This window comes from Grammomys surdaster, unplaced genomic scaffold (assembly GCF_004785775.1).
Source record: "Grammomys surdaster isolate TR1022 unplaced genomic scaffold, NIH_TR_1.0 141, whole genome shotgun sequence".
Taxonomy (NCBI): domain Eukaryota; kingdom Metazoa; phylum Chordata; class Mammalia; order Rodentia; family Muridae; genus Grammomys; species Grammomys surdaster.
In genome coordinates, this window is record NW_021604599.1 from 7266314 (window position 1) to 7293601 (window position 27288).

The following is a 27288-nucleotide window of genomic DNA, read 5'->3' on the forward strand; positions in this document are numbered from 1 at the left end:
TGTGTGAGAGGCATCTGGCAGGGGCCTCACTGATTTAAGACAGGAACCAGATCCTTACCTGTAAAGTCACAGAGCTGTGGCAGGGCATCCAGAATGATGCCGACCAATGGCAGGTAAAGGGCTGCGATTTTGACTTTCACTTCCGGTTTGAGACACCGTGGATCCAGGTCGTGAGAACTGAGAAGGCTGTGGATGGCACTCACGGCTTTTCTCTGGACTCTGCTAATTCTGTTGACATAATAGAGAGAAACCAGGCTATGGTGAGGGATGTCCTGCTCTTAAGCCAGAATGCCCAAAAAGATCTAGGACCAATCAGTGACGATGTGAAAAGTAAGCAAAACAGATTAGAAGACAGACATCCAGTGTTGCAATCCTGGCCTATTCTTTAGCTTGCTGTTTCCAGTTCATCATATTGTATAAATACTTCATTCCTTTTGGATACTGAGTAACATTCCATTGTGCACAGAAAATAATTTCATTTATCCATTCATCAATTGATGAACCTTTGGGTTGTTTCTGTTTTAGAACTATCACAAATGACGAATGCTTCTGGCTTTTGTATTGTGTCTATCTCCTGAGCATACAAATCAGTCAGACTACTGGAATGGGAACTCTATAGTTTTACCTCTAAAGAACCATGTTGCCCTCCTACCAGCTGTGTCTGAGCACTGTATTATCTGTCTTTTCTTCTTTTTTTTTGTCACTATCTATCCCCCCCCTTTTTTTTAAATGCTGAGAGTGAGGATTGAACCCAGGTCTTAGCACATGCTAGGGAAGTGGTCTACCACCTAGCTACACCTTTGCCTGTCTGTCTTTTATTATCATAGCTATTCTATTAGCCAGGACATGGTATTTAATCATCATTTTAATGAAGCATTTGCTTGACTGTTAGCAATTCTGGACATCTTTTGGTGTGCTTATGACCACATTTTTTTTTAAATTGTCTATTTCAACCTTTTGCTCTTCAGAAAAATTAGACATGGTAGCACATGCCTTTGATTCTAGTACTCAGGGGGCAGAGGCAGGCAGATCTCTGTAAGTCTGAGTAGTAAAGCCCAGAACAGCTAGGCTATACGGTGATATCCCACCAACAATTTTACAAGGATCAAAACCAGATGCGAGAGATGTCTCCATCCAGAACAAAAATAGAAAATTAAAAACTACTGCTAATGTGAATACAAATGACACTTTCAATAATTATTAAAACTCTGCTATTTATTAAAAACAATTAAGAAAATGAAAATGGAGGGCATTCATATTGGAAGGCAAATTCTTCTGTACTCAAATTTTCTTCTTTCATGACCTTATCAGCATATAAGGGTACTTTCTGTTACTGAAAAAAATAGGTTAGTTATAGGATAGAAAATTCTGAGAAAATTAAAATTTAGTTAGAACAGAGAGAAGATGGTAGAATACAAGCCACGAACTTGTTGAAGTAAGTCTGGGCAGTGCCATACACTCAAGTGCTCAGGTACGAACACAGTGAGAAGATTCGCAAGACCCATGCCTATGGCATCTGTCTTTGCCTGGGAAGGCTTGTCCATAAGAAGTGTAATCTAGATACAGGATAGGTGCCTTATTCACTGTCATGTCCTTTGCCAGCCTTGGACAGTGGCATTCTGGTATTTCCTCACTGTGTGCTCACTTTGTCAGAGGTGACCTTGTTAGAGCTGATTGTATTAACTTAGCGGAGGAGCTCATGCTTAGTGTGTACAAAGCCCTGGATTCCACCTCAGCAGCCTCCCCTGCAAAATGGGTTTGCCCTTAGGGAATTCATTGAGCAAAGCATTCTCTGCAAATTCTGCTCAAATAAGTGACTTTTAAGTCATTTTGAGGGAGGTGCGGTGGTGGTGCAGGCCTTTAATCCCAGTGCTTGGGAAGCAGAGGCAGGTGGATCTCTGAGTTTGTGGTAAGCCTGCTCTACAAAGTGAGTTCTAGGTCAGCCAGGACTACACAGAAACTCTGTCACGAAAATCAAAAACAAACAAACAATAGAAATTTGGGACTGGGGACATGCCTCAGTAGTAGAGTGCTTGCCTACTGTGTCAGAGTTCTGGGTTCAATTCCCAGTGCTGTAAAAACAAGCCCATTTCACCAATCCTCTAATCCCCTTGCCCCACTATACTCCATGGGTACCATTTTCTCAAGACAGCAGCGCTTCTTCTTGGAACTGGTAAGTGGTAAAGTTCTGGGTTCTTGCTGTATTGTAAGAAGTTGAACTGGAAACTTTGTTAACACTTTTCCCTTCAGGTTCCCTTTTAGGCGTCAGATACTTACCCATCCCCTTCCGCATCCAGGGCGACAGCCAGTTCTGTGAAGAGGAGCCCTGTGAGAAAGTGCTGCTGGCGGTACTCTGGGGTCAGATCGAACATGCTGGCAATCTTTTGGTCCTGGAAACTGGAACAGGAGCTTGAGTTCTACAGAAATACAAACAACAGCTTTATGAATATTAAGGGCTGGACTTAAAACAGTGCTGGCTTGCATTTATGGAGCTCTGGCCAGAGAGCGCATGTGCTGACTGGCCAACATGCATATGAAAAACGAAGCATTCAGGGTCTGTTGAGAAACTAGGCTGGGGTCAAGCTCAGTGGCAGAACACGTACCTAACATCACTAGGTCCTCAGAACAGCAGAACAGGGGGGAAAACAGAAAAAAGAAACCTAATTAATCCCCTCCTTGCCTGTCTGATATCAAAAGTTGCTGATGAACAGCGCAGGATACATATGGTCAGAGAAATAAGGACTGTCCCCCACCCCGTGCTGTGGTCTGTTTTCCCAGCACCCTGTCTGAAGGTCGCCTGAGCACAGTGTCTGGATGTTACTGTCCTGGAACCAGAAGTGGTGTCTTCTACAAAAATGCCAGACTTGGCAGTCCTAGGCCATTCCTGTCCTGTGTTCTTACTCCTGGAGCATGTCATCCTTCACCAGGAACAGCAGAAGTAAGTGTCTCTGCAAGTCCCAGAGCTTTGCTGAGTAGGGGCCCTGGGTTTGTCAACTCCTTGGGGCAGCCAGAAGAGGAGCATGGGGAGAGGACCCAGGGCGAGGTCAGCATGGGGAAGTTATAGGATTCAGCCCACAGAACAGACTGCAGCAGACAGATAATAAATACATTTGGAATTGGTCCTTGTAAGTCACATGTGTTCCAGATCACATTATAATGGTCATGGGGCTAACTTCAGGTATATTGTCTGGCACAAATAGCTGCTGCTGCTACTATTTCTCCTCTTCCTCCTCCTCCTCCTCCTCCTCCTCCTCCCCCTCCTCCTCCTCCTCCTCTTCTTCATCCTCTTCCTCTTCTTCCTCCTCCTCCTCCTTATTTTAAATGAGGCTTCACTATAACACTCAGGATGATCTGGAACTAACTCCTGGACCCACGCAATCCCCACTGGCCCTCATCCTCTTAGTCCTGGAACTTCAGGTGCTTATCACTGCACTTCACGTTAATGGCAAAATTAGACAAGCCTTTCCCTTTGTACTAGTACCAAGGATGAGCAGCAGAACAGAATCTAGTATCATCCTGAGATATCTTGCCTATTGTTCTGAACATCTGCTTTGTTTCACGTATTCCGATTGGGACTGTAAAATAACATTTCTTTAAGGGTTTTCTAGAGGGCGTTAATTCCTTGAGAAGCCTCTGGTGCAGAGGCAGTAAGGATACTCCCACAGTCAAATTGTGTTGGGAATCATTGCTTCTCATGCCCCTCCCCCTCCTGCACCTCTTCCTTTGTAAGCTGCCTGACAAAGAAACTAAGCTAACAACACAGAAGTTCCAAAACTCACTTGTCTTTGGAACCTGTATTTGCAAATATATTAAGCCTGTACACTCTATCGTGTAATAACTGGTTAATGTCGACAATGGAAGACTTGAGACTTACCCGAGTGTCTTCATTTTCCTAGGCTTACAGATTTCTTCCTACATAGTTAGCCTCATTAGGGGCCCTTGGGCCAAATTATTTTATTTGTAAATGGTCCACTCAGATGCTGTAGCTTCAGGGAACCCTATAGCCCGTATCTGGATCAACTGAATAGCGTGATTTTCCTCTAATTAGTAAGAACGGCGCTTATAGGGGATGCATGATTGAACTAACTAGTGAAGTAGCTCGCCGCTTTCCTGTAGTTAGCAGACTACCTGGGAGGAGATGGAGGGACAGGGAGAGGCTGGTGCGGTATCGGTATTCATGAAGAGGAGGTTCAAGTTGAGGTAATGCTCGTGGCTGCAGAGGATCCTCAGGAACTCCAGCCGCATGGAAATGAGTGTTGGGAGGACATTAAGCTTGGCTGATAGCTGTAAGGAAAGAGGCAGAGGAAGGAATGTTTCGTGTAGGCTAGCTGGAGCTGAGTTCAACAGACACTAACACATTCCTCCTCTGCACAGTTAGACATCAACTGGAATAAAGGTTAACCTGAGAGAGCAACAGATGCCATTTTGGGAGCTCCAGCCAACTTTAATTTACTACTGTTCTTACCAGTGGGCCCCAAATGGGAACTCTTGCCCCACCTTATGGAATCTATCAAGGCTATAGCAAACCTCTGTCGAAACAAACTTGAGATACAGCTTCAGCATAGCACAACTGAACACATTTTCTGCAAATTCATCTGTCTCTAAGAGGCTAAACTACAAACTGCCACCGAGAAGTGACAAAGTGACAGTGGAAGGCAGTGTTGCACATGGCAGGAGGCTGTGTGCTGTAGGTGGCCTTACTTCTATTTGGAAGAAAAGTGGTCCACCCCGCACAGCTACCCACATCCTGTGGCTCTGGGATCACCTTGCCCCAGGACCATTCTGAAGCTTTGAAAACAGATGGACTTGTATGTGATAGGCACACCATGCTCTGGAACCCCGGCAGTTCTGGAGTACTTGCTGTTATTTATTCTGATCTGGTCTGCCACAGGGCAGGCAGGTGGAAGCGGAGGATAGGGACGCCATCTTAGGAGTCTCTTCTTACTCAGGACATCCTTTGGGAAACTCAGGGGTTGATTTGTCTTGGAAAGGGGTGTTATATAAACAAGCCAGAGACCATCTCCATGTGTTAGCTCTAAAATCATGTACTTCCTCGATACTGACACATCTACCATACCAACATATGCCAAAATTGAAATTCTACACATTCAGTTATTTGAAAATCGGCTCCCTAAAAGAGTTTTGAGCACTTAAGGGAATTTCCAATATGTAAGAAGTAATTCCCTCTGATGATTTGAGAGAGTATGAGAAACAGAATAAAGTAATATCAAGCTTGGTAATTTACGATTCCCTTTTATGAAACTGTGTTGACAGATATGTGTTATAATTGTATTTTGAATATGGAAGCATATGAAACATAACACATTTTAATGATAACTCTGATTTCCTATGCCCTAAGTGGATTTAGACAGTGAGTATTTCATATTTTCTTGAAAGAATTTTCAAAGCATCAATGCTTATGACATATATTAGTATTTCTTACCAAAACCTCCATAGTACTTAAAGGGCTGATATTAAAATCAGTTCTTTTCTTGACTATTCCAAAACTTGTCAATTTAGATTAATTTTCAAATTTTTAGGGCATGGAAGTTTATGAATAGTTGTTAATACTTTCAAAAATTAGTTTTAAAATAGATGAATCTATTATTAATATTTGTATTAAGAAATTATTTGACCCACAATACTTTGTCTACATTCACTTAGGGTGTTTTTTTTCAAATATCTGAAGTTAACATGTCTGTCCTAATGTAACAAAATTATCTGTTTAGAAACTTTCTTGGGGAGTCTATTTTTGTTTTATAATTATAAAATAATGCATTTGCATAGTGGAAGAAGACCCAAGAAAATGTACAGGGAAAATTCAAACTATTTTAACTCCACAAATAAGAAATCTGCAAATTAAGAAATTACTAATATAGCTCTAAAATATGCCGTACTTACAACCTCAGATGCACATTAGCTGTGTGATATATAATTTAATACTTAAAAGCATTGTAGCTAAATTATTTAATAATATTGCTAGAATGCTATCTTTCTCGTTTCATATAACACACTCTACAATTTTTAGTTAAGAAGAAATCACTTGATAAGGATCTTCTGCCTTTTTTTAGACAAGGTTTCACTACATAGCCTTGGCTGGCTGGAAACTCTATATAGACCAGGCTGGCCTTGAACTCAAAGAGATCCACATACTTCTGTCTCTGTGAATGCTGGGATTAAAGTTAGCCACTTTATAGTTTAAATCAGAATTTATCATTAACTAATTAACAACTTGTTAAGTGTTTTAAATTACATAAGCAGGACAGTATCTGCCAGGTGCTCACTGTGCAGTTCTGTGCAGTAGTTGTCCCCAGCAAGAATCTGACAGACCTCTGTGCAGCTGCATCTCACGTTTCCTATGTGGCACTGAGCAACAGAAATGGGTTTACAAAGTCAAGGGTCTTCCTGCATTTCTTTTTAAAGATTAGCTCAACTGGTTGTGGAGATGACTCAGCTATTAAAGGCTAGGCTCACAACCAAAATGTCAAGAGCAGCTCAAACCCAAACAGATTCCAGCCTTCAGTTCCTACACTGCAGAGCTCGTGAGCCCTCGATGCGCAGCTGTTTCCTACTGAGAAGGTAGAGCCTACAGCCCGTCCAGCAATCTGACCCAGATTCCTACTGTGCTGCAGGGCAACCTCACTGGTCACCCACTACACACACAGACACACACACACAGACACACACACACACACACAGACACACACACAGACACACACAGACACACACATACACACACACACACACACACTCCTGGTTCCCTTGGATGGTGGTTCCTTCTGGAAGCCTTTGGATGGTCTCACTGGGAAGGGCTTTTTTCTCTCATGTAGCCCAGTGAAGCTCCCGTGTCTCTTCGGTCACATCTTTCTCCATGATAAGGCACCATACCCCTCAAAGCTCCACAGAGGAGAATCCTTGCATTTTACAAACAAGGAAACTGAGAGGCACAGAAATGGAAGCATTAAAAGCCATGCCATTACTAACTATTCAGAGTGATGGTGGTGGTGACGGCAGCCTGGCAGAGGGGATGGTGGTTATTGTGGTTGTGATAATAGCAGCAGGCATGGTGGCCGTGGTGAAGAGAAGAAATATGGAAGAAGAGGTGTAGCAACAATAACTGATGCTTATATTCTTATTGCTAGGACTTTCTGATGGGGACAATCAAGGAAAGAATTATGTTCAAAACTTTGAGGGAGAAAGCTGGGCAAGGTGGTGCACCCCTTTAATCGCATCACTCGGGAGACAGAGGTAGGCTGATCTCTGTGTGCCTGGTTTACATAGTTCTAGGACAGCTAGAGTTATATAGCGAGACTCTGTCTCAAAACAACAACAACAACAACAAACCCCTGGAGAAGAGCTATTACTTGTGCTGCATTAAAAAAAAAACATGCTCCTGGAAATTCAACCTGAGTTCATCAGGTTTTCTTTTCTTTTTCATTTTTTTAATATTAGAACCTCAAACCACAATTTAATTAATAATTCTAATGACTGAAAAGAAGCCTCATATTTGGTTTCTCCCCCAACCCCTCTCTGTGTGTATGTGTGTGTGTGTGTGTGTGTGTGTGTGTGGTTTCTAGCAAGCCCTTGGGATCTGTCTTAGCCCTACTTCCAGTGTCTGTCTCCAGGAACCCTGGGGTGAGAAGCTTACATCACCAGCCTTTAGGTGGATGCTGCGACTCTAAACTCAGGTCCTCCAGCTTGCACATGAAGCCATCGTCCAAGTCTCAAACTCTGAACGCCCTGATCAAAGATTAAATGCACAGTCCTGTGATTTCCCTTAAATGTTAACTGGAGCAAATCACACTGCTGAGAAAATGCAGTTTCCTTAGACTGACTGCTTTGATGCATGCTCCAGGGGTCTGGTGATCCAGTACAGCTGAAGAACCCGCACGCAGTACAGACAGTGAAAGTCCAAGCTGCGTGGGGTCACACTGAAGCCGGCGACACTCTGTCACATAAGCAGCGAGTGGGAAGGGGCTGAAGCCGCAGCTCCAGGGCGCTCACCTGGCTGCAGTAATGTTTGATGAGATTGAACACGAAGCCTCTGTCCATGATTGAAAGGAGGTCATACAGGAAGAAGGCCAGGCTGATGTTGATCTTCTCTGCCTGCTCATTTTCCTGTAAAATAAGCAGAGGCACTCATCATACTGTCTGGACCTGGACTGGAACTACCAGGTCCCTGGTGTGAACACTGGGAGAGGAGAGAATATTATATTGGCTCACCATTCTTCTGGGTGAAGTTTAATTCTAGATGTATTTTTTTTTCCATCGGTCTTGTTTTGTACATGCAAAATTTAGAGGTATGTAATCAGCCCCATTCCGTATATACAATTTTGAGCTGTGAATTTTTACATTTTAAAATTTTATTTACTTAGTAAAAACAATTTAAAATATTTGAACTTTAATAGAAAACCTTTTATTTGTTTTGGTTTATTAACATGGAGTCTTACTATCTAGCTCAGGATGGCTTTGAATTTCTGATCCTCTTACCTCAGCCTCCTGAATTCTGAGACTATAAATGTGCTAATTTTTTAAATTTTCAATTTTTTTGTTTTGTTTTGTTTTGTTTTTTTGAGACACGATTTCTCTGTGTAGCCCTAGCTGTCCTGAAACTCACTCAGAGATCTGCCTGTTCTGCCTGCTGAGTGCTGGGATTAAAGGTGTACAACACCAACACCCGGCTCTGGCTAAACATTTTTTTTTTTGTTGTTGGGGTAGAGTGTGCAAACTAACCTGAAATGCATTCACTATCCTCAAAGACATAGATTTAAAACATATTTTAGATTTATTTATTTTATGTGTCTGAGTGAATATTCGTAAGCCATCACATGTTTCTTCTGGGAACCAGACTTGGTCTTCTTTGTAAGTACAACATGTGCTCATAACTGCTGAGCCATTGCCCCAGCCCCCTCCAGGAGATAGCTTCTTAATTTGTAAGGATTATTTAAAAGACTCCAGTCAGGATAAAAAGGCTTAGAAATTTTTTTCTTTTCCAATTAGGCAGGGTTCTCCATCTTAAAGGTGTCAGTTACACTCGGGAAGGTGAATTTTTTTTTTTTTAAATTGAAGCCGGGCTAATTTTTGGTTTTGTATGGTCTTTATGATTTATTTTTCTTATTATTTCACAGTGCTCTTATTTGTGAGATTTTTACATAGTGAGTTCCAGGACAGTCAGAGCTACATAGTAAGACCCTGTCTCAAAATAAATAAATAAATAAAATAAATAAGACAATTTAAATTCCATTTATTTGTGTGGTGGTGATGGATATGCACTGCGATGCCTGGGTGAGGTCAGGAGACAATTGCTGGCTCTCCACTTTGATCTCATCGGTTCTGGGGACTGAACGCACGTCCACTAGACTCGGCAGCGAGCACTCTTATTCTCAAAGCCATCTTGCTGGCCCATGACATCCTTAGTTATATTTATTTTTAAATTTTAATTGTGAAATGATTTCACAGACATGTACGAAAGTCATACCCACAAGTCACCAATACTTTACATTTTGCAAACCATTGTTATCTTTCTTTCTGTATATATTTTTAAAACCACTTTCAAGTAGATGGCAAATATCCACTATTTGCTCCATTAAACTGCAGATTGAATCTCCTGAGAGCAGGAGTATTCTCTCGGATAAAATCATTTAAATGATCAATCGCATTGCAATTTACAGCACTCTCCAGCCACACCACAGAGTATATATAATCCAGCATATTTTAACTGTTGTTATATTTCAACTAGTTTTCCAATGAGGTTTTTTTTTCCTGCTTATTAAAGTAACACTGTCAAGGCAAACAATTTAGAAAAGTGGAGACACATGGTTGGTTACCTTCTGAGGCTTCACTAAAAGGGCTGCTATCTCCGAGGTGACCACATTAACAATGGTAGTTATGTCATCTTTGAAGCGGTCAGAAAAACGAGTCCTCCGAAAACTGTCCCGTTTATCCAGGTTATGGACGTACTGTGCCATGCTTTTCACCTACAGAGGAACGGGACAATGTCAACACAGAGACTGGTGCTTGGACAATGTACAAAAGGGGACTGGCTTGAAGGAAATCTTTCACGATGGCCTTCCTGATACTTTATTGGTGCTGGTGGTGTCCAAGATGGCTCTGAACTAGGAAATGCTTCTGACGAACGGAATGGTTGCCATGGTGGCTGGACACACACGGTGGGCAGTATGTCCTCTTCTTGAGCCCAAGTCAGGGGGCTCATTTTGGCAAAACCTGGAGCTTAACTGATTAGCCTGGTGTCATAAGACATCCTCTTCCTCAACATCCTCCGCCCTGGAGACAGAGTGAGGCTGGGTCCTCAGACATACACAGGTTGCTACAGTACATGATACAAGACACACAGGAACTACTTACAATGCTGTCTGGGCATAAAGTTTTCTTTTCCTGAAACTACAGTAAGGAGAACAAGGGGGCAAAGGCCCCTTCCACACTGAATTTAAAAAACAAACTTTTTTTTTCTCTAAAGCAATTCTTTAGTTCACGTTGAGTTAATTTCTGCTTCTAGAAATTAAACTGTAAACTATATTATGGAATATATAAGATTTTGCTGGCTATCTAGAAGTTTAACCATTATATAGACTGCTGCCTCTGAAGGAGATAACTATGTGTTTTTGAGATGGGTCTCATTATGTAGCCCATGTTGGCTCATCTTCTGGGGAAAATTATGTTTTGAGTTTCTTATGCCTAACTTATAGTTAATCAATCTATTAATCAATTGGTAACTAGTATAATGCCAGTTTATGTCTACTATTTTAAAATCCTAGATCATGTATAATTTTTGGGCTCCCCCTGGGCCAGGAGATTCTGGGGTCATCCTTTGACATCATCAGAGGTGGAGGTTTACAGTTGGCTGAGTTTGCTGAGAGCTATCTGTGACACTCTGACTGGGAAGACTGGGGTGGTGGTTTCTGCCAGCTGTCAATGTGACAGGATCAGAAACCACCTAGGAGATAAGCCTGGGCACGATTAGGTTAACTGGAGTCAGGAGGTCCTGCCTTCCTTGAGTAGCACTATTCCGTGATGGGTTTCCAGGCTGAGCAAAATGGGAAAAAGGCAGCTGAGCATGGTATTCATAACTTTGTTTTCTGACACGGATGCCATGTGTCCAGCTATCACATGCTCCTGCCACCATGACGCCCCAACCCTGATGGACTGTATCATTGAATTGTGTACCCACCTGTCCTTCCTTCCTTCCTTCCTTCCTTCCTTCCTTCCTTCCTTCCTTCCTTCCTCCCTCCCTCCCTCCCTCCCTTCCTTCCTTTGCTTCTCCCTCTCTCCCTTTCTTCTTTCTTTTCCTCAGAATATTTTATCACAGAAAAAAGGCAAAGTATCCACTACACTGGGATTTCTGATGGCTGTGTGCTGAAATCCTGAAATCAAGTTCACGAATTTGTACAGGCTAGTCAGAGCATGGTAGCAAAAAGCAATTGTCAGCTGGGTCTGGTGGCACCTACCTCTAATCCCAGCACCCAAAAGATGGCTGGCTGCAGGAGAACTACTATCAGTTCAAAGTCTGACTGGTCTCCATAGTAAGTTTCAGGTCAACCAGGGCTACAAAGTGAGACCCTGCCTCAAAGCAAGCAAGCAAGCAAGCAAGCAAGCAAGCAAGCAAGCAAAAAACATCAGCCAATACAAGCAAGTAACACAAAAAAGCAAGCAAGCAAGTAAACAATCCAACAACAGCAAAGCAAAGCTTCCTTTGAAGCTGACCCACCCACATCTGCCCCATCTGGTATCTTGGAAACTGGCTTCCACTCTGAACACCATGCAACCCTTTGTACACTAACAGCAGAGTTCTGTTTCTCGAAACATAAACCTGTCAAGACTGAGACAAACAAGGTACAAACACAGAGGAGGCAATGGAAGAAGGGAGGACAGAGGCGGCTTTTTGATCCATGTTTCGGATAATGCCCTTGACTAGCTCAGGACAGACCCAACCACAAAAAATCCAATGTAAGAACCATGATTTCTCCTAGCCTAAAGGTACTTTCTAGCCCAGGTCACACAAACATATATCCACAGTCCCAGAGACACACACTCGCACGGGGAGAGGACCTGAACGAGGGGTGGGAACAGGGTGCAATTTTTTTTGTTAGACAAAAGTATCTCTCTCACTGTACTTCCAGCCAAGGGCCAGGGAAGACAAGGCTTCTTTGTTCAGGTGACCCCAATCCTGATCCTCGGCTGGCTAACCCACCCTAGCGCCAGCCTGTTGAACTCATTGTCGCATTCGGCTCCTGCCTGCTGGGTTTGGCCATCCACAGCCAAATAAATAATTCTCACAATAGGACTTCCCACTGATGGCCCACATCCAGACTGTCAGCAACCTGCCAGCTCCTGTATCCCTGGCTCCTCACAGAAGGACCCAGAAAAATATCAGTGGGGCTTAACCCATTTGTAGGGTTTGGTGAGATAGAAAAATAACTTCTCCCACATTTGCCTCTGCGGCCCATTCTGAGAATGGACACCTTTCAGAACCTCCTCGTGCAGGATGACATGTCCAGAGGAAGTGAACTAGGTCACCTATTTACCTCCCAGTGGTTTCTAACCGCACAGGGGTCATTCATTAAAATGTGTAAAACACACCCAAGGACTAAGTGTACTGGCTCCTGTGACAAAGTTATTGTTCATTAGCACCCAGTGGCCAGCACAGCTGGAGGTGTCAAACTGCCCCTTTGCTGCCTAGGCCCAGGGAAAGTTGTTCTCTTCTTCAGGCTTTCTGAGGATCAGTCAGGTAAGTCTGCAACAGTGCACGGAGGACTGAGGTGCCTGGGTCTGGGATCCATGATTGTTGTACGTCTACCACAGCCCCGACCCCTGACATGGCTTCTTGCCCTTCACCACGTGTGAGTGTTCAGAAGGTGTCTGTACACTGTAGCAATGGCCCCTTCCCCATTTTCCTTTTGGCTCTGGCTGTTCTAGTGAACAGGAGGCTGAAGCCTGAGGTCACTGGTGAAAGGTTTAGCCACTTGTCACTCCTGCCACAGAGTGGCCCTGGCAGTGTCAAATGTTTTCTGAGGCTCCAGCCCCTGCTGAGTGGATCCTCTTCTCTGCCTCTAGATTTCTCTATGCCCTAACTGCTCTGTCCCTTCTCTGTGATTCTTCAGAACGAGGCTAGGTAACCAAAGGGCTCGCAGCTGCAGCACCCGGGTCTCTCTAGTCCTTATTGCAGCCTGTAGCAGCAGACACCCTGGGAGAGGCCTTGTGATAAGTGCTTCTCAGCTGCCAAGACCCTGGCAGAGTGGCTACAGCCTGCAGAGCCCAGTGTATCTGCTGTCCTGGTATGTCTGCATTTGGACCAACTCCATCAGAGTGCTCTGATCCACAGGAACTTTTCTAAACGATGTCATCTGTGTAGCATAGGGGGTCCTAGAGGGAAGAGGGGCATATTAACTTTAGATGTCTCCGTCTCTTGGGCCAAACAAGTGAACAATTATAATTCTTAATAATTCTATATAATTCTATATAATTCTTAGTGAACAATTATACCCGTTAGAAGCAATTGTCACCTTTTCTATGATTCTTAGCTCCTTGTAGTTAGAAGCAATGAAGTAATACCACCACAACTCCAGACAGACCCGGAAGCTCTTCTGTGGCTGCTATTCTTCCCCTAACTCCACCTGCAAACTCAGAATCATAAAGACCCCGAGTCAAGACTGTAGGAAGATTAAATAAGACAATGCTTTAAAAATATTTAAGGCAGTAGCTGCCATATGTAAGTAAGATGCGCAATTCACTTAGGATGTTGTTTTTCTTTTTTTCAGGGGTGCCAGCTGCTACTGAGGTTACTCAACAGACAGAGACATTGTTATTTCTTCAGAGAATATGAACTTGCCTTCAAAATGGAGCTACAAGATGCTCTATGGAACCACTCGAGCTGAGCTCATGATAATGGGGAGCCAAATAAGTCACGCAGTGTTCTGACTGGATGGGATGGATTAGCCTACTGTCAGTCAGTATGATGGACTGAGATGTTTAAACTCTGAGCTTCTCCAAGAGGCAAAATAGTGAACAGAAAGGACACAGACTTGAGAGTTAGAGGAGGCTCTACCTGTCCTTGGCTGAGCATGATGGCACATCTCTCTAGCCCTGGTGTGTGCTATGGGGAGAAGCAGGGCTCTCATAGGATTTCAAGGATGGATTCGGGAGCCTGCAGAGTTGCTACTGGAACCCTCACGTAGTTGGGCTTGAGTCCTTGCCCCGGGAATGCAGGTGCTTTTCCCACAAGCAGGATGCTGCCTAAGACCTAAGAGTGAGTGGTTAAAGAAAGTGTGTGCAAATGTGTGAGTTCATAATTAAGACACCTTTCATTAAGGCAAATTTAGTTTTTTTGTTTGTTTGTTTTGTTTTCAGTCTGCAGTTTTGACTTAGAATTTGGGATTATTTTATGAATTATTAATAGATGGATCATGGCCTAAGTGGATCGTCTCTGAGGGGGAGCTTGAGGGTGAGACGGCAGACAGAGCAGGACACAGAACGTGTTTGTGTTTGTTTTGTTTTTTGAGATGTTGTTGGTTTTTTTTTAAATACTTTCTGTGCCTCCTGAACAAGAGGGCAATGAATTTTGTTACCAGTCCATTTTGTGCCAGACCACAGAGCTCATGTATACCCAGATGATGCTATTAACCAAAGGCTGGCAAGCTGTAGCCACAGGCCTTAACCAGCTTGGCTTGTAGACTAAGATCTGGTGCTAAATTGGTCAAAATTCCAGCGCTCTTCAGCTATGGTTAGGACTCACAAAGTAGAGGTGGTGGGGACTAGTGCATTGTAGGTGTGCCTTGAAGTCACCTGGGAAGACATGGTGTGTCCTCCACTCCGACAGGACGAGGGTGTGAAGAACCTCATTTGTTCTATCAAACACTCCCACGTGATTCTGGGATCTGAGTTGGTGCACTGGGGTCATTCTCAGACTCAGGCTTGGGACGCTGACCCTCTCAGGGATTCAGACTGTTCCTGTAGTAAAAGGCTAGATTCTTAACTCTGCTACACACCATGCCCTGCCTCCTCCAGATGAGTGGCAGCTTCATTTCCTTTGACCCTTTTCTTTCTGTCTGATTGTTCAGTATTGCTGTTTTCTCTGCCTCAGATTTCAATGGAGGAAACAGAGCTCAGGCAGAAATTCTTCTCCTTTTTAGAAGAAGAAACTCAGTAAACATGAAGCCCCGCCCCCTCTCAGTCATTCCTTGTCTGTGGTTTCACATCACTTGCATTTAATATTTCTCTCTGCATCTCTATTTAGCAACAAATAAATGCTGTGCTGGGGACAGAGGGTAGGAGAATGCTTGCCTAGCATGCACCAGACCCTCAGTTTAATCTCCAGTACTACAGTAGAAAGGTGGGTGCTTGTGCACATGTCCCACACATGTGGAGACTAAAGCAGGACTGGGTTTTGGATGTCTTCCTCTGTAGAGGGCGGTTCTGATGCTTTGATTGGGAATCGGCATGTGAACGCTAAAGGTCCTGTTTCCCAATTGGTTCTTGACTGATCAACAAAGATGCTAGTGGCCAATAGGTGGACAGAAGAGGCAGGACTTCCAGGTTCCCAAAGGCAGGCTAGGAGATGCAAGGAAGGAGAGAGATTTGCCATGCTTTGGAGGGAGAGAGGGAGCCGCCAGGCATGTGAGATCTGAGGTGGAGTGGCCATTGGCTGCTTCCCCAACTGGGCTTGGGGTAGCAGGTGAGGGATTAAAAATGCAACTAAGCTGAGGGTAGATTTCGTGTACTGAGCAAGGAGAAGGTAACCAGGCAACTAAGTTGAGGAAAGATTTAGAGACGTTGAGCTGAAGTGAAGAGGAGGACACACTAGCCATGGGAGGCTTAAAAGTGCCCAGCCATTGAGCTAAAAGCATATTAAAAATAAGCTAGTGTGTGTGTGTATGTGTGTGTGTGTGTGTGTGTGTATGTGTCTGTGTGTCTGTGTGTGTGTCTGTATATGTCTGTGTCTTTCATCTGAGGATCCAAGAGAACCAGGACGGGGCTGGCAGCGCTGCTGTCTGCACAGAGCTTAACTAAAGCAGGTAGTAGAAACTACATGCTACATCCCTCTGTCGTTTTCTGCCTCATTACCTAGGAACTCTGTTTTTGTTAGTTTGTTTGTTTTTTATTTGTTTTGGTTTTTTTTGAGACAAGGTTTCTCTGTTGCCTGTCCCATAACTTGATTTTTTAGACCATGGTGGCCTTGAACTCGCAGAGATTCTCCTGCTTCTGCTTCCTGAAATGCTGTGATTAAAGGTGTATACCACCATTCCTGCCCCCACCTAGGGACTCTCACTGAACTAGAAGGTTGCAGATTAGGCTAGGCTGGCTGGCCACTGAGCTTCTGTCATCTACCTATCTCTGTCCTCCAATGCTGGGATGACATGCACATGCAGCCACGCCTAGTTTTGCATGTGGGCTCTGGGGATTCGAATTCAGATTCTCTTCTTGCAGAGCATGTGCTCTGACCCACTGAGTCATCTCCCCAGCCTCTGTTCTTAATGGTCTTTATGACAAAATCTTTTCATGTTCATTAATAATAAAATAGAAGTAGGTATCAGCACTATTCTTATTATAACATGGAGGAACAATAAATGTACCTTTACCTGTTCTGCTGGGAGACAGGCACCATGGGTAGGTAAACATACATACAGATTTCATACTCTTCCTAACTACTATTAGTGGAGCTGGTTACTGCTTGTATGATATCAAGCACTGAATAATGAAGATGGATCACATCCTAGAAATCCAGTAGATAGGACAGAAAACAATGGCCAATCGCATACCGTGCTAGTGAGGGGTGAATGGGGTCTCCAAGAGGGGGCTAGTAAAGGGGGGACACCATTACAGAGTAAGGGAGTCAGAGAAGGGCTCTGCAGGTGGGGGAGCCAGAAGACAGGGCGGAAAGTGTGTTGAGGGTGGGCAGTAAAAGGTAGTTTGAGAGAGGAAATTAAAAAAAAAAAAGCTTTATGTTAAGAAGGCCAGGCCTGGTATTTTCCAGGAACTAAAAAGGGGTCCAATGTGGATAAATGAGGGACCATGGCATGAGACACAGGTATGCATTAGGATTGTACAAGGGCATTCTAGCTATGATTTTTTTTTTCCAGAGCTGAGGACTGAACCCAGGGCCTTGCGGTTGCTAGGCAAGCCCTCTACCACTGAGCTAAATCCCCAACCCCTATGATTTTTTTTTTAAAGGCACTTTATTTCGAGCATTCTGAAAAGCACAAAGAGATTGACACAGTCGGTATGATACTGGCTGCCTGGGGTGGGAGGGATGGGCTGAGAGCAAAGACGCCTCAAGAGGCACATGAGGGACGATGGCAGCTTGGTCAGGCGGGAACCGTGAAGAGATGCAAAAACGGGGGTTGATTTTTAAGGTAGAGTCGATAGAGTCTGTTGGAAAATGGATAGAGGATGAAGGAGAGCTGATATTGAAGGCTTAGGAATAGGTTCTGACACAGGAAACTCTGCTTTTCCCATGTGTGCTTTGCATGTCCAGCTAAGCATAGATACAGACACAAGAATCTCACCAGAAGCTCAAAGAAGAACCAGGCGTACTTGAAGACTGTTTCTCTCACTAGTCCAGTGCTGACCACCATCTGCAGGGCAAGCTCCTCATGGAAATGCTAAACAACAAAGAAACAAAAACCAGGCTGTGATGGCAAGGTTAATTAATACCCACTAACCCCCATTTCCTTCCTTCTCTTCTGATGTAATAGCTGAGAGGCATGTGTCCAAGGTATCCCAGGCACGCACACACACACACACACACATATACACACACACGAAAACTTTTTGAAAGGGAAAAAGGGAAAAACCTAAGGATCAAATGTAAAACTAATAACTCATTTTGGCACTCAAAATGGAAAGCCCTTTGTCTTGGGGACCTGTTCAGTGCTGGGCTAATCAAGACAGTGCCATACCAACTAAAGGCAAATGCAGTGGCCATGATTCCTTCGGCTTTCACTCATCTTACACATGTGTACAAAGCCTAGGATACACACAGAGAAGACTCTTCTGTGGGTTTTCTGCAGCCAGGAGAGTGAGAACTATTTCAACACTCAAATTTCACATCTTTGTGTGGAAGTTAAGTTTCAAAGTCAGTCTAAAGCAAAAAACGGATTGTAACAACAATTGCTCATGACAAACTTTTGAGCTATCCACAGGATGAGGTGCATACAATGGAATCTACTTCTTCTTATAGACATTTAATTTGAGGGCCACTTATCTAAATTGAAAGGAGACACATGGAGAAATCTCTGAGCAGATGTCACGGTGTTGCATCTGCTTTCTGCAGTAAGTTCTGCTTATTGCCTGGCTTTGCCCCTCCTATGGGGTAGCTTGAACCTTAGTAATCTTAGTGCATGGGAACACATCTGTTTGCTGATGCAGTCTTAAGTGAGGCTGTGCCATCTGGGAGGGGTGGGGTTGAGTGTTAACCCCGCTGGCTGCGAACAGGGCACAGGACCACATGCTGTACTTCCATCCTATGGGAAGAAAGACATGCTCCGCCAGCCTTGGAGTTAGCCGATAGAAATAGGTCAGTCTGTCTGCCAGAGTCTTATGGCAGGAAGAGATTAGACAAGGATAAGCTGCTGCCTAATGTAATTTATGTTGCTTACTGGACAGTGTTATTGTAAGAACACCTTGCTCCAGAGGTTAGGGAAGACAGCCAAGCAGCAAAATTGTTTGCTGAGCTATGAAGGCAACACACTGGCTAACTTTCCCTCTGAAGTAAAACCTACTCCTTTCTGATCATTCTGGGTCAAAGTAAGCCAACCGCAAAACCAAACAGGATGTGCCCCAGGGAAGTCAGATTTTAGGCAAATATGTTGACTGTTTCAGTGTTTTATTTAATTTTCAGACAGGATTCACTATGTAGTTCTTGTTTTCTAGAACTCTCTATGTAGATCGTGCTGGCTTGAACTTACAGAGATCTCTCTGCCTCTCCAGTGCTGGGGGGTGGGGTGGTTAAGGACTATGCCACATGATCAGCCTTTAATAATATAGTCTTTAAAGGAAAGCAGAACTTGGAACCAGTAGCTGTGACAGCCCAATGCTACACTTTAGGGTAGCTGACAAGTTAGTTTTGGGCCTAACCACATGTTCCTGTCACTTTCCCTCTCAGAGTTAACTTCTGGAAGGTCTTGCTGACATCCAGAAAACCGGATTACTACACAGTCTACAGCATCAGGCTCAGTGGCACCTCCTGTTTCACATCCTTCACTCCTCCAGGCCAAAGTGAGCCATCCGGAGGCTCACACTCTCCATGTCTGTAGTAACATCTTCCAATGCTGTTAGCAACCACAAACAGCTTCACGTCTAACTGTAGTTAGTATATCTGCACTTTAAAGATCTTGAATGGGGGGCTGGAGAGATGGCTCAGCAGTTAAGAGCACTGACTGCTCTTCCAAATGGTCCTGAGTTCAATTCCCAGCAACCACATGGTGGCTCACTACCATCTGTAATGGGATCCGATGCCCTCTTCTGGTGTGAATGAAGACAGCAATGGTGTACTCATATACATAAAATAAATAAATAAATCTTTAAAAAAAAAAAGATCTTGAATGGTAATCAGGACCTCAGCCTCTTGGGGGGCTGGCAGAGAAGGACACATGACAGACAACTGGTTCGATAGCCTATGTCTCTCTCTATCACACTCACTGTACTGACCAGGGAGATTTGTTGGTTTCAGGAATTCACTACTTTGCATGGCTTCTGAGCTCAGAATTGAGGCCTATTAGAGGTCATCTCGAGGAATCGCTCGGGTTGCTTCTGAATGCACTTGGTGTCAGCCAAGTTCACTTAGTCAAGAAGGCATATTACTTCCTATAGTATTGAAATAATATTAAGTCTTGTCACTTGCTTTTGTTAAGGATGAGCTTTGTCCACCTTACCTTCTCCTAACAAAAGAGGTGAACACAAGGGTTCTCAAAGTTGAATATCTAAATCAGGACCGGCTGGGGACTCGGTCAAAATCTAAGTTCTTTGGACTTAGCTCAGATGTACTGAATTACAAGCAGCAGGGAAAGGGTCCACAGAGGTAATTCAGATGCATAGACAAAAACAAAAATGGAGAAGAGACAATACCCCCCAATGTGTGTGGGGTGTGTGCGGTGTGTGTGTTAGCTGGGTAGGAAACAGAAAGAAAGCACTTAGTGTCTATTTTCAATTGGAACATGAAGACACTAGTGAGTCCTTCCTTGTGCTGAGATTTTCCTCATACCGCCCTGGTCTGTACCTTTTTGCTGACTGGTCTTGGGGCTGCAGTTGAACCTGAAACGTCGCTATTGCCAGAGCAGTAGTAAGACATCCGGCTGCAGTTGCGATCGGCAATCTGAAACATACAAACCGTGATGAGGCAGCTTCTTGGAAATCACAACTTCAGAATTTGTTTTGATTATATGTTATGCCTTTTCTGTACTAGAACCAAAATAATAGCCACATATAAGTATAAAACAAAGCAAAGAAAGTAAATTACGTCACTGAGACAGTCACTGTTAATAGACTTATGGGCAGCAACATGGAGTTCAACACAGGAACCAACTCTGGGAGGATGGTAAAGCCCAAGTGGCGACTACAGGATTCCCTTAGGGGGTAAAGCGGGAGGCTTGGAGAGCAGCCATCCTACAAGGATGCTGACACACACACACACACACCACACAAACACACACACACATGGGCAGCACAAATTTGACTCTGTGCTATTTAAAAACAAAACAAACAACAAAACCAGAAAGTAAGGCCATGAAGTTTGGTGTGGTCGGGGAGACGGGAGTAGACTTTGAAAGCGCTGGGGTGAATATCGTGAAAGGACTCGTCCAAAATTCTCAAAGAATTAATAAAGACTAAAAAGAGAATAGTTGTTAAGAAAATGAATGTTAATAAAGTGCTGGTGAAGGTGGCTGGAAGAGAACCCTGGCTCCCTCGCTGGGAGTGTAATTTGTCCAATTCTTACGGAAATAAGTATGGTGGGTGCTCAGACACTGGAAACAGCACTACCCTCTGACCCAGCTGTTCCACATGTGGCTCTGTACCCGGAAGGCTCTCAGTCACACACTGGAAAGACACGTGCACATCCATATTTATTGCATCACTGTTAGCAGGAGTCAAGCTATGGAAACATCTTAAATGTCTGTTAGCAAGTAAAGAGGTAGAGAAGATGCTTTCTGTACACGCAATGGAGTTTTATTCAGCCACAGAGAGCAAAGTTATGTTGTTTGCTAGAAAATGGGTACACTGGGAGACCACCATGTTAAGTGAAGCAAGCCAGACTCAGACGGATTGCATGTGTTCTCTCGATGGTGGTGCACAGGTTGTATACAGACACATGAATCCATTAAATCCGTATGAAATGAAAGCAGAAGAGAAGGAGACTAGTGGAGGGTACTGAGGGGTGAGGGAAACACACGATCTACTTGAAACTATAAAACCATCACAGGTACAATGAAGATGGACAAATAAAAGAACAAACAAAACACAAAATACCCACCTCACATTACTAGTTCTAATTAAAAAGTTCACACGGTCAGCTCTGGAAAAGTACTATGAAAGCATCCAACAGAGGTAGAGAGATGGCGCAGTGTTCCAGAGCACTTGCTGTTCCTGCAGAAGACCCTGGTTCGGTTCTCAGCATTCACGTAACGGCTCACAACCAACACCTCTTCTGGTATCTTCTGGTACATAGTATGCTCATAGTGCACATACATACATACATACATACATACATGCAGAAACGCTTCTACACGTAAACTAAATAAGTGTTTTATAAAAGTATTTGACAAAGTCAACGTAAGGCAATTGAGTACCTAGCTAGGCATGGCGGCTCACACCTGTAAACTTAGCAGTCAGGAGGTTGAGTCAGGAGAATAGTTGTGAGTTTAAAGTTGGTCTGAGTTACATATAAATTCTAAGATAATCTGGGTTACCGAGTGACACCCTATGTCAAAAAAACTAAAAGAAACAGGCAGTAGTGGTATGTGACTTTAACTCCACCACACAGGAGGCAGAATGCTGGTGGATCTCTGAGTTGAAGGCAAAACCTGATCTACAGAGCAAGTTCCAGGACAGCCAGGTCTATACAAAGAAACTCTGTCTTAAAAAACAGACAGACAGACAGATAGACAGACAGACAGACCAACCAATTCCCCCCCAAACTTAAAACAACACAAAGAGATTCAGGTACCAACCAACAGTTCCTTCAGTGTGCGAGGAGAGCAGGGAAAAACTATGAGAACAGTGCCCCACTGTGGTTTAATGCAGTACTACACCAAACAACAATGGTCAAAACCCCTTCTCTGTTTGGATTAAATTTTCATCCCCTACTACAAAATAATTAGGAAAACTTGACCTCAGTACATATATAGAAATTTAATATTTTAATTTTTATTAACAAAAATATAAAAAATATAAAAATATAAAAAGCAACGTGGTCAGCAACAGCCACAGTCATGTCTTGCCTAGCAAATAAAAAAACATAGTAGGGCTGCCTCCTGTTTAAAACCAGCTCTCTGGGCAGTGAGGGGAGAACACTCATCTGGAGCATTTGCTTATTTCTGTGTCAAACAATAACAACAGCAACATATTTATTGCAGTTTTTTGAGTATGTTAAAGCCCACTGGATTATGGACATTAGAGGGTTGAACACTGTGCATGTGAATTAAATGTTTTGGTTTTTTGTTTTGTCTTTGTTTTTTTTTTTTTTTTCAAGACAGAGTTTCTCTGTGTAGCCTGGCTGTTCTGGAACTTGCTCTGTAAACCAGGCTAGCCTCAAACTCACAGAGATCCACCTGCCTCTGCCTCCTGAGTGCCACCACTGCTGGACAATTGAACATGTTATTTAAACTATAGGAAAATTTCTTTTTCCTTTATTCTAAAATGGGTTTCTTTGTGTAGCCTTGGATGTTCTAAAACTAGGTCTGTAGACCAGGCTGGCCTCAAACTCACAGAGATCTGCCTGCCTCTGCCTCCCAAGTGTTGGGATTAAAGGTTTGTGCCACCACTGCTTGGCCTGAACTGCTTGTTTTAAAAATCCCAAATAAAATATTGACTAGTCATTGAAACTGTCAAGATAATGAAAAAACAAGGAAAGTCCATGAAACTGTCATATGCAAGAAGAACTTAAGGACACACGGCCGAAAGATGCTGTGTGGGCCCTGGAGAGGACCACAGACTAGATAAAAGGACATTAGGAAAACTGAGGAGACTGGAATAAAGTAGAAGCTTATGTTAATGATAATTACGCATTAATGTTGGTTCATAGCCGTGACAAATGTACCATTCCAATGTGAAACACTACCAACAGCGGAACTGAGTCACTGTAGCTATGTTGCTAGCAATTAAATGACTATTTCAAAATAGCTACAAGACAGGACTTTAATTACTTCTAGCATGAAAAAAATGATGTATGTCTGAGTGATGGACATGTCTAATCACCGCACACTGTATACAAGAATTGAAAAATCATACTATACCCAATGGATGTGTCTAACTGCTCTGCGCCAATTAAAAATTAAAAACAATAGATTCCAAGCACTTTGGAAGGCCTACATGAGAATTCAAAAAGATAAAGACAAAATAAGAAAGTAGAGAGTGTTTCCAGTGCCACGGTTCAGCAGGAGTATGCTATTGCACAGAGGGTGACTGTGACTAACGGCATTGCTTTTAAATAGCTAGAAAAGAAAATGTTAGCATTCTTACCACCAAGGAAAGATGGATGGATGTGTTGCTAAACATCCTAAGTACCCTGATCTGATCAACATACAAAGTACTTATATATCAAAATATCATGCTGTACCCAGAAATGTGTGCAGTATACATCAGCTAGGAAGCAAAACAGGAGTACATGTGCCCCCACCCCAGGGCTTGCCATGCCCCTACCTTTGAAGACATGATGTTCTTAACTTCCTCATCTGCTGCGCAGTGTGTCCCAGCCAGGTCTGGGTTGCTGCTGCTCATCACACGGGCCTGCATCAACTTTGAACTCACTGCAGCAGCAGATGTGCGTCCGTATGTGTGGTATCGGGGGTCGGGGACTACAGCGGTGGGGCCACCTGTACCCCAGCAGCCAGAGACATGCCAACAGACAGGACAGAGTCAGTTACAGAGCTCGAGAAAGACCCACTGAGGGAGGAGTGACAGAATGTAAACCTGCCAGATGGGGCCTTGGGAAGAAGACTCACTATTCTGCAGCTGTGAGGGGCAGGGAGGCAGTGTTGGATGAAGCGGGCAGGGTGTGAGGTGGTGGGGATGGGAGAGGTCTGTGGGGGGACTGGAGACACGTGCTTGGTACCGGTCTATCACCAGTTGCTAGAGTTTCTGAATTCTCAAGGAAAATGAGAAAGACAAATATTTTTGTTTGATCTGGTGAAAAATGGTGAAATCTTCTAAGTCTTGGAGGAAGCTTGTTCAGAACTGAGTCATCCGCAGTCATCTTTTGAGGATGGGAACATGCAGTATTTTAAAGTGAGTCCAATTCTGGTTTAAAAATTGGACTGAAATTACAGATTTATGCAAAAATATGACTGCAGAGACTAAAAAGGTGCCAAATTTATTTGGATGTGGGATTTTAAAAAGTCTATTGATGATATTTTTATATATCAGGCTACCCAGGCATTACGGTTTATGGCCTATGCAAATAAATTAGAAGAATAGTGAAATAGGTTATTATGAACTTAGTGAGAACTTTTTTTATGTAATGAAAAGTTTAAGAACTTTTAAGGTATTGCTGGTGTGGGATAGATACTGTTTTCTTTGCTGTTATTCTAGAATCTTACAGTTGACTGTTCTCCATCTTTTAAAACAGATCCTCGAGTGGATCATAAATTGGCAGTGGGGTAAAGGTCACTGAGAAGTTATCGACTGGGCAGACTCAGAAAGTACAACATAAAAAGGAGGAGGGAGGGAGAAACATCTAGAAATTTTTAATTTCAGCACTTAAGTTTTACTCTGAAAACCAAAACTGAATCTTTAATCCCATGGCAGTGGTTTGAGGTGGTACCCTGCCAGATACCTGCCCCCCCCAACCCCCGGGAAGCACTACCTGACTTGGGTGCATCCCTGTGCAGCTCAGGCAGCCGGAACACGTAGTGCACATAGGAGGCCAGCAGGCAGTTTCTCCCGTGCTGGTCTTTTCTCAGGTCCTTGCTGTTGTGCAGGCTATTGGCAATGGCTACCACAGACTCGAAGGCAAACTGGGAGAAGTTTGCTGAGGAGCCAAGAAGAGAAAGGAGAAACTGAGGTAGATGTTCTCAGGCTAGTAACAGTATGTCTTGATCACTGACTACCTTAGCCAGGCAAAAGAAACGGCACATTCCAGTCAGATCCAGTGTTCCATATCTGTTCACCACAGACATGTTCAAGTTCCCTCTGTGTAGCTCAAGCTGGCCTAGAACTCACTGCAATCCCCCTGCTTCAGCTAGAATTACAGGCATGGTAGCATAACCCACCACACCTGGCTCACATCTTTTTTTCTCTCCACTGCAAACAGCAGTTTTCCACAGCCAGGTCATGTCCATGTCCTTATGCCATTACTCTGTAAACTCAGCTGAAAACTGGGTGTTTCTCCAGACTGACATTGTCAGCATCACCTTGGGCTTGGGCCTTTGGCCCAACCCCAGACCAGCCGAACCAGAATCTGCACTTCAACAGGATGCCCAACGGATGTGAGAGCAATGCATAAATCTGTCCTACAATATTCTCATAGAGATACATCTTTAAAACATTCACAGGCCATGTCATTCCCCACAGCAGGCCCATGCAAACTGTCTGTACCCTATTGGTCTGGTGTTCCGAGCCTGTCATGATTTGGCTTTAGCCAACTTTGTGCCTGTTTCTGCTCAGATTCAGCTATGTCCTAGTGAGGTAGCCATCAGATTATCCCATTCTGTGATCTTTCCTCCTTCCCGACTTTGCTCATGCTGTCTTCCTCACCTGGAGTGTCTTCCTTACTTCTTGCTATGAAATTACACTGACCACAAAGTCAGACCACCCCTTCCATGCTCAGTCTCCTGTATGAAGCCCACGATGCCCCGCAGTGACAGAAATTGAAACCGTATCATTTTGTAGCTATGCTCGGTGGTAAATGTAGCCTCCCTGCGAAGGCTGGAAACCATCGCCAGGCCAAGAGCATTTCTCACAATTGTCCGTGCCTCCTCCTCCCCATACTGTGCCTTCCACAGTACTAGACAGAGCAGAAGCAGGTTCCAAAGGAATGGATGCAGAATAAGTCCTGCATTGTCTTCATGTGCATGTTTGTGTGCGTGTGTCCCTGTGTGCATGTGTATGCATAAGTCCTGCCTTGTCTTCATGTGCATGTTTATGTGCGTGTGTCCCTGTGTGCATGTGTACGCAGAGACCAGATGCTGACAGCAGATGCCTCCCTCAGTTGTTCTTGACCTCATTGTTTTGATACAGGCCTGAACTTGTCAGGTAGGCTGTGATGGCTGGCCAGTGAGCCCCAAGCATCACCAGCAAGTACCTGAACTACAGCTCCACCCTACAAAATCCTATTTAAAAACATTGTAACATGATTGTGTGTGTGTGTGTGTGTGTGTGTGTGTGTGTGTGTGTGTGTGTGCGCCATGGGGAAAATCTGGAGTTAAGACAACAACTTATGGGAGTCAGTACTCTCTTTCTACCATGTGGACCTCGAGCATCTAATTACATCATCAACCAGGCTTGGAGACAGGTACCTTTATTTGCTGAGCCATCTTATCAGCCCTAAGAATCCATTTTAATGTTCTTTCTCACCCTCTTCTCTTACAAAAACATTTTTTTCTTACATTTACTTATTTTTTGATGTATACGAGTGTTTTGCCTGCATGTATGTATATGTACCATGTCAATGCAGTGCCTGTCGGGTCAAAAGAGAGCATTGGATTCCTTTAAAATGGACATACACATAGTGTGACCCACGGTGTGGGTTCTGGGAACTGAACCTGGGCCTTTTGCAAGAGCAGCGAGTACTTTCAATGACTTATCTATCCCTCTAGCCCTTCTTCCTTTCTTTTAAAAACATGTTTGGAGTCTGACAAAACAGTATTGAACCTGTTTTCATGTCAAATGTTGGAAAAGTTGCTCCCAGCCTTTGTCAGTCAGTTTGTGAATAGCCATGATTCATTAGGCAAAGCATATCTGCCTGCCTGCTGCCTGCTGCCTGCTGCCTGCTGCCTGCTGCCTGCTGCCTGCCTGCCTGCCTGCTGCCTTCCTGCTGCCTGTCTGCTGCCTGCCTGCCTGCTGCCTGCTTGCCTGTCTGCCTGCTGCCTGCTGCCTGCTGCCTGCTGCCTGCTGCCTGCTGCC

General features: G+C 43.9%; 1 protein-coding gene across 4 annotated transcripts in view; it reads right to left on the reverse strand.

Annotated features, from left to right (window-relative positions):
• Dock8 (dedicator of cytokinesis 8) overlaps positions 1–27288 on the reverse strand; it is a 199835-nt gene that overhangs the window by 40847 nt on the left and 131700 nt on the right. For all 4 annotated transcript variants that reach the window (XR_003710947.1, XM_028764022.1, XM_028764023.1 and 1 more), the window contains 9 exons: positions 25031–25195; positions 23869–24041; positions 20231–20326; positions 17520–17615; positions 9828–9977; positions 8005–8118; positions 4129–4284; positions 2278–2417; positions 59–228 (listed from right to left, as the gene is read on the reverse strand). Coding sequence is in view for 3 of the 4 variants with exons in the window: in XM_028764022.1 (XP_028619855.1) it covers positions 59–228; positions 2278–2417; positions 4129–4284; positions 8005–8118; positions 9828–9977; positions 17520–17615; positions 20231–20326; positions 23869–24041; positions 25031–25195 (1260 nt within the window). In the remaining variant the exon portion in view is untranslated. The remainder of the gene's footprint in view (positions 1–58; positions 229–2277; positions 2418–4128; positions 4285–8004; positions 8119–9827; positions 9978–17519; positions 17616–20230; positions 20327–23868; positions 24042–25030; positions 25196–27288) is intronic.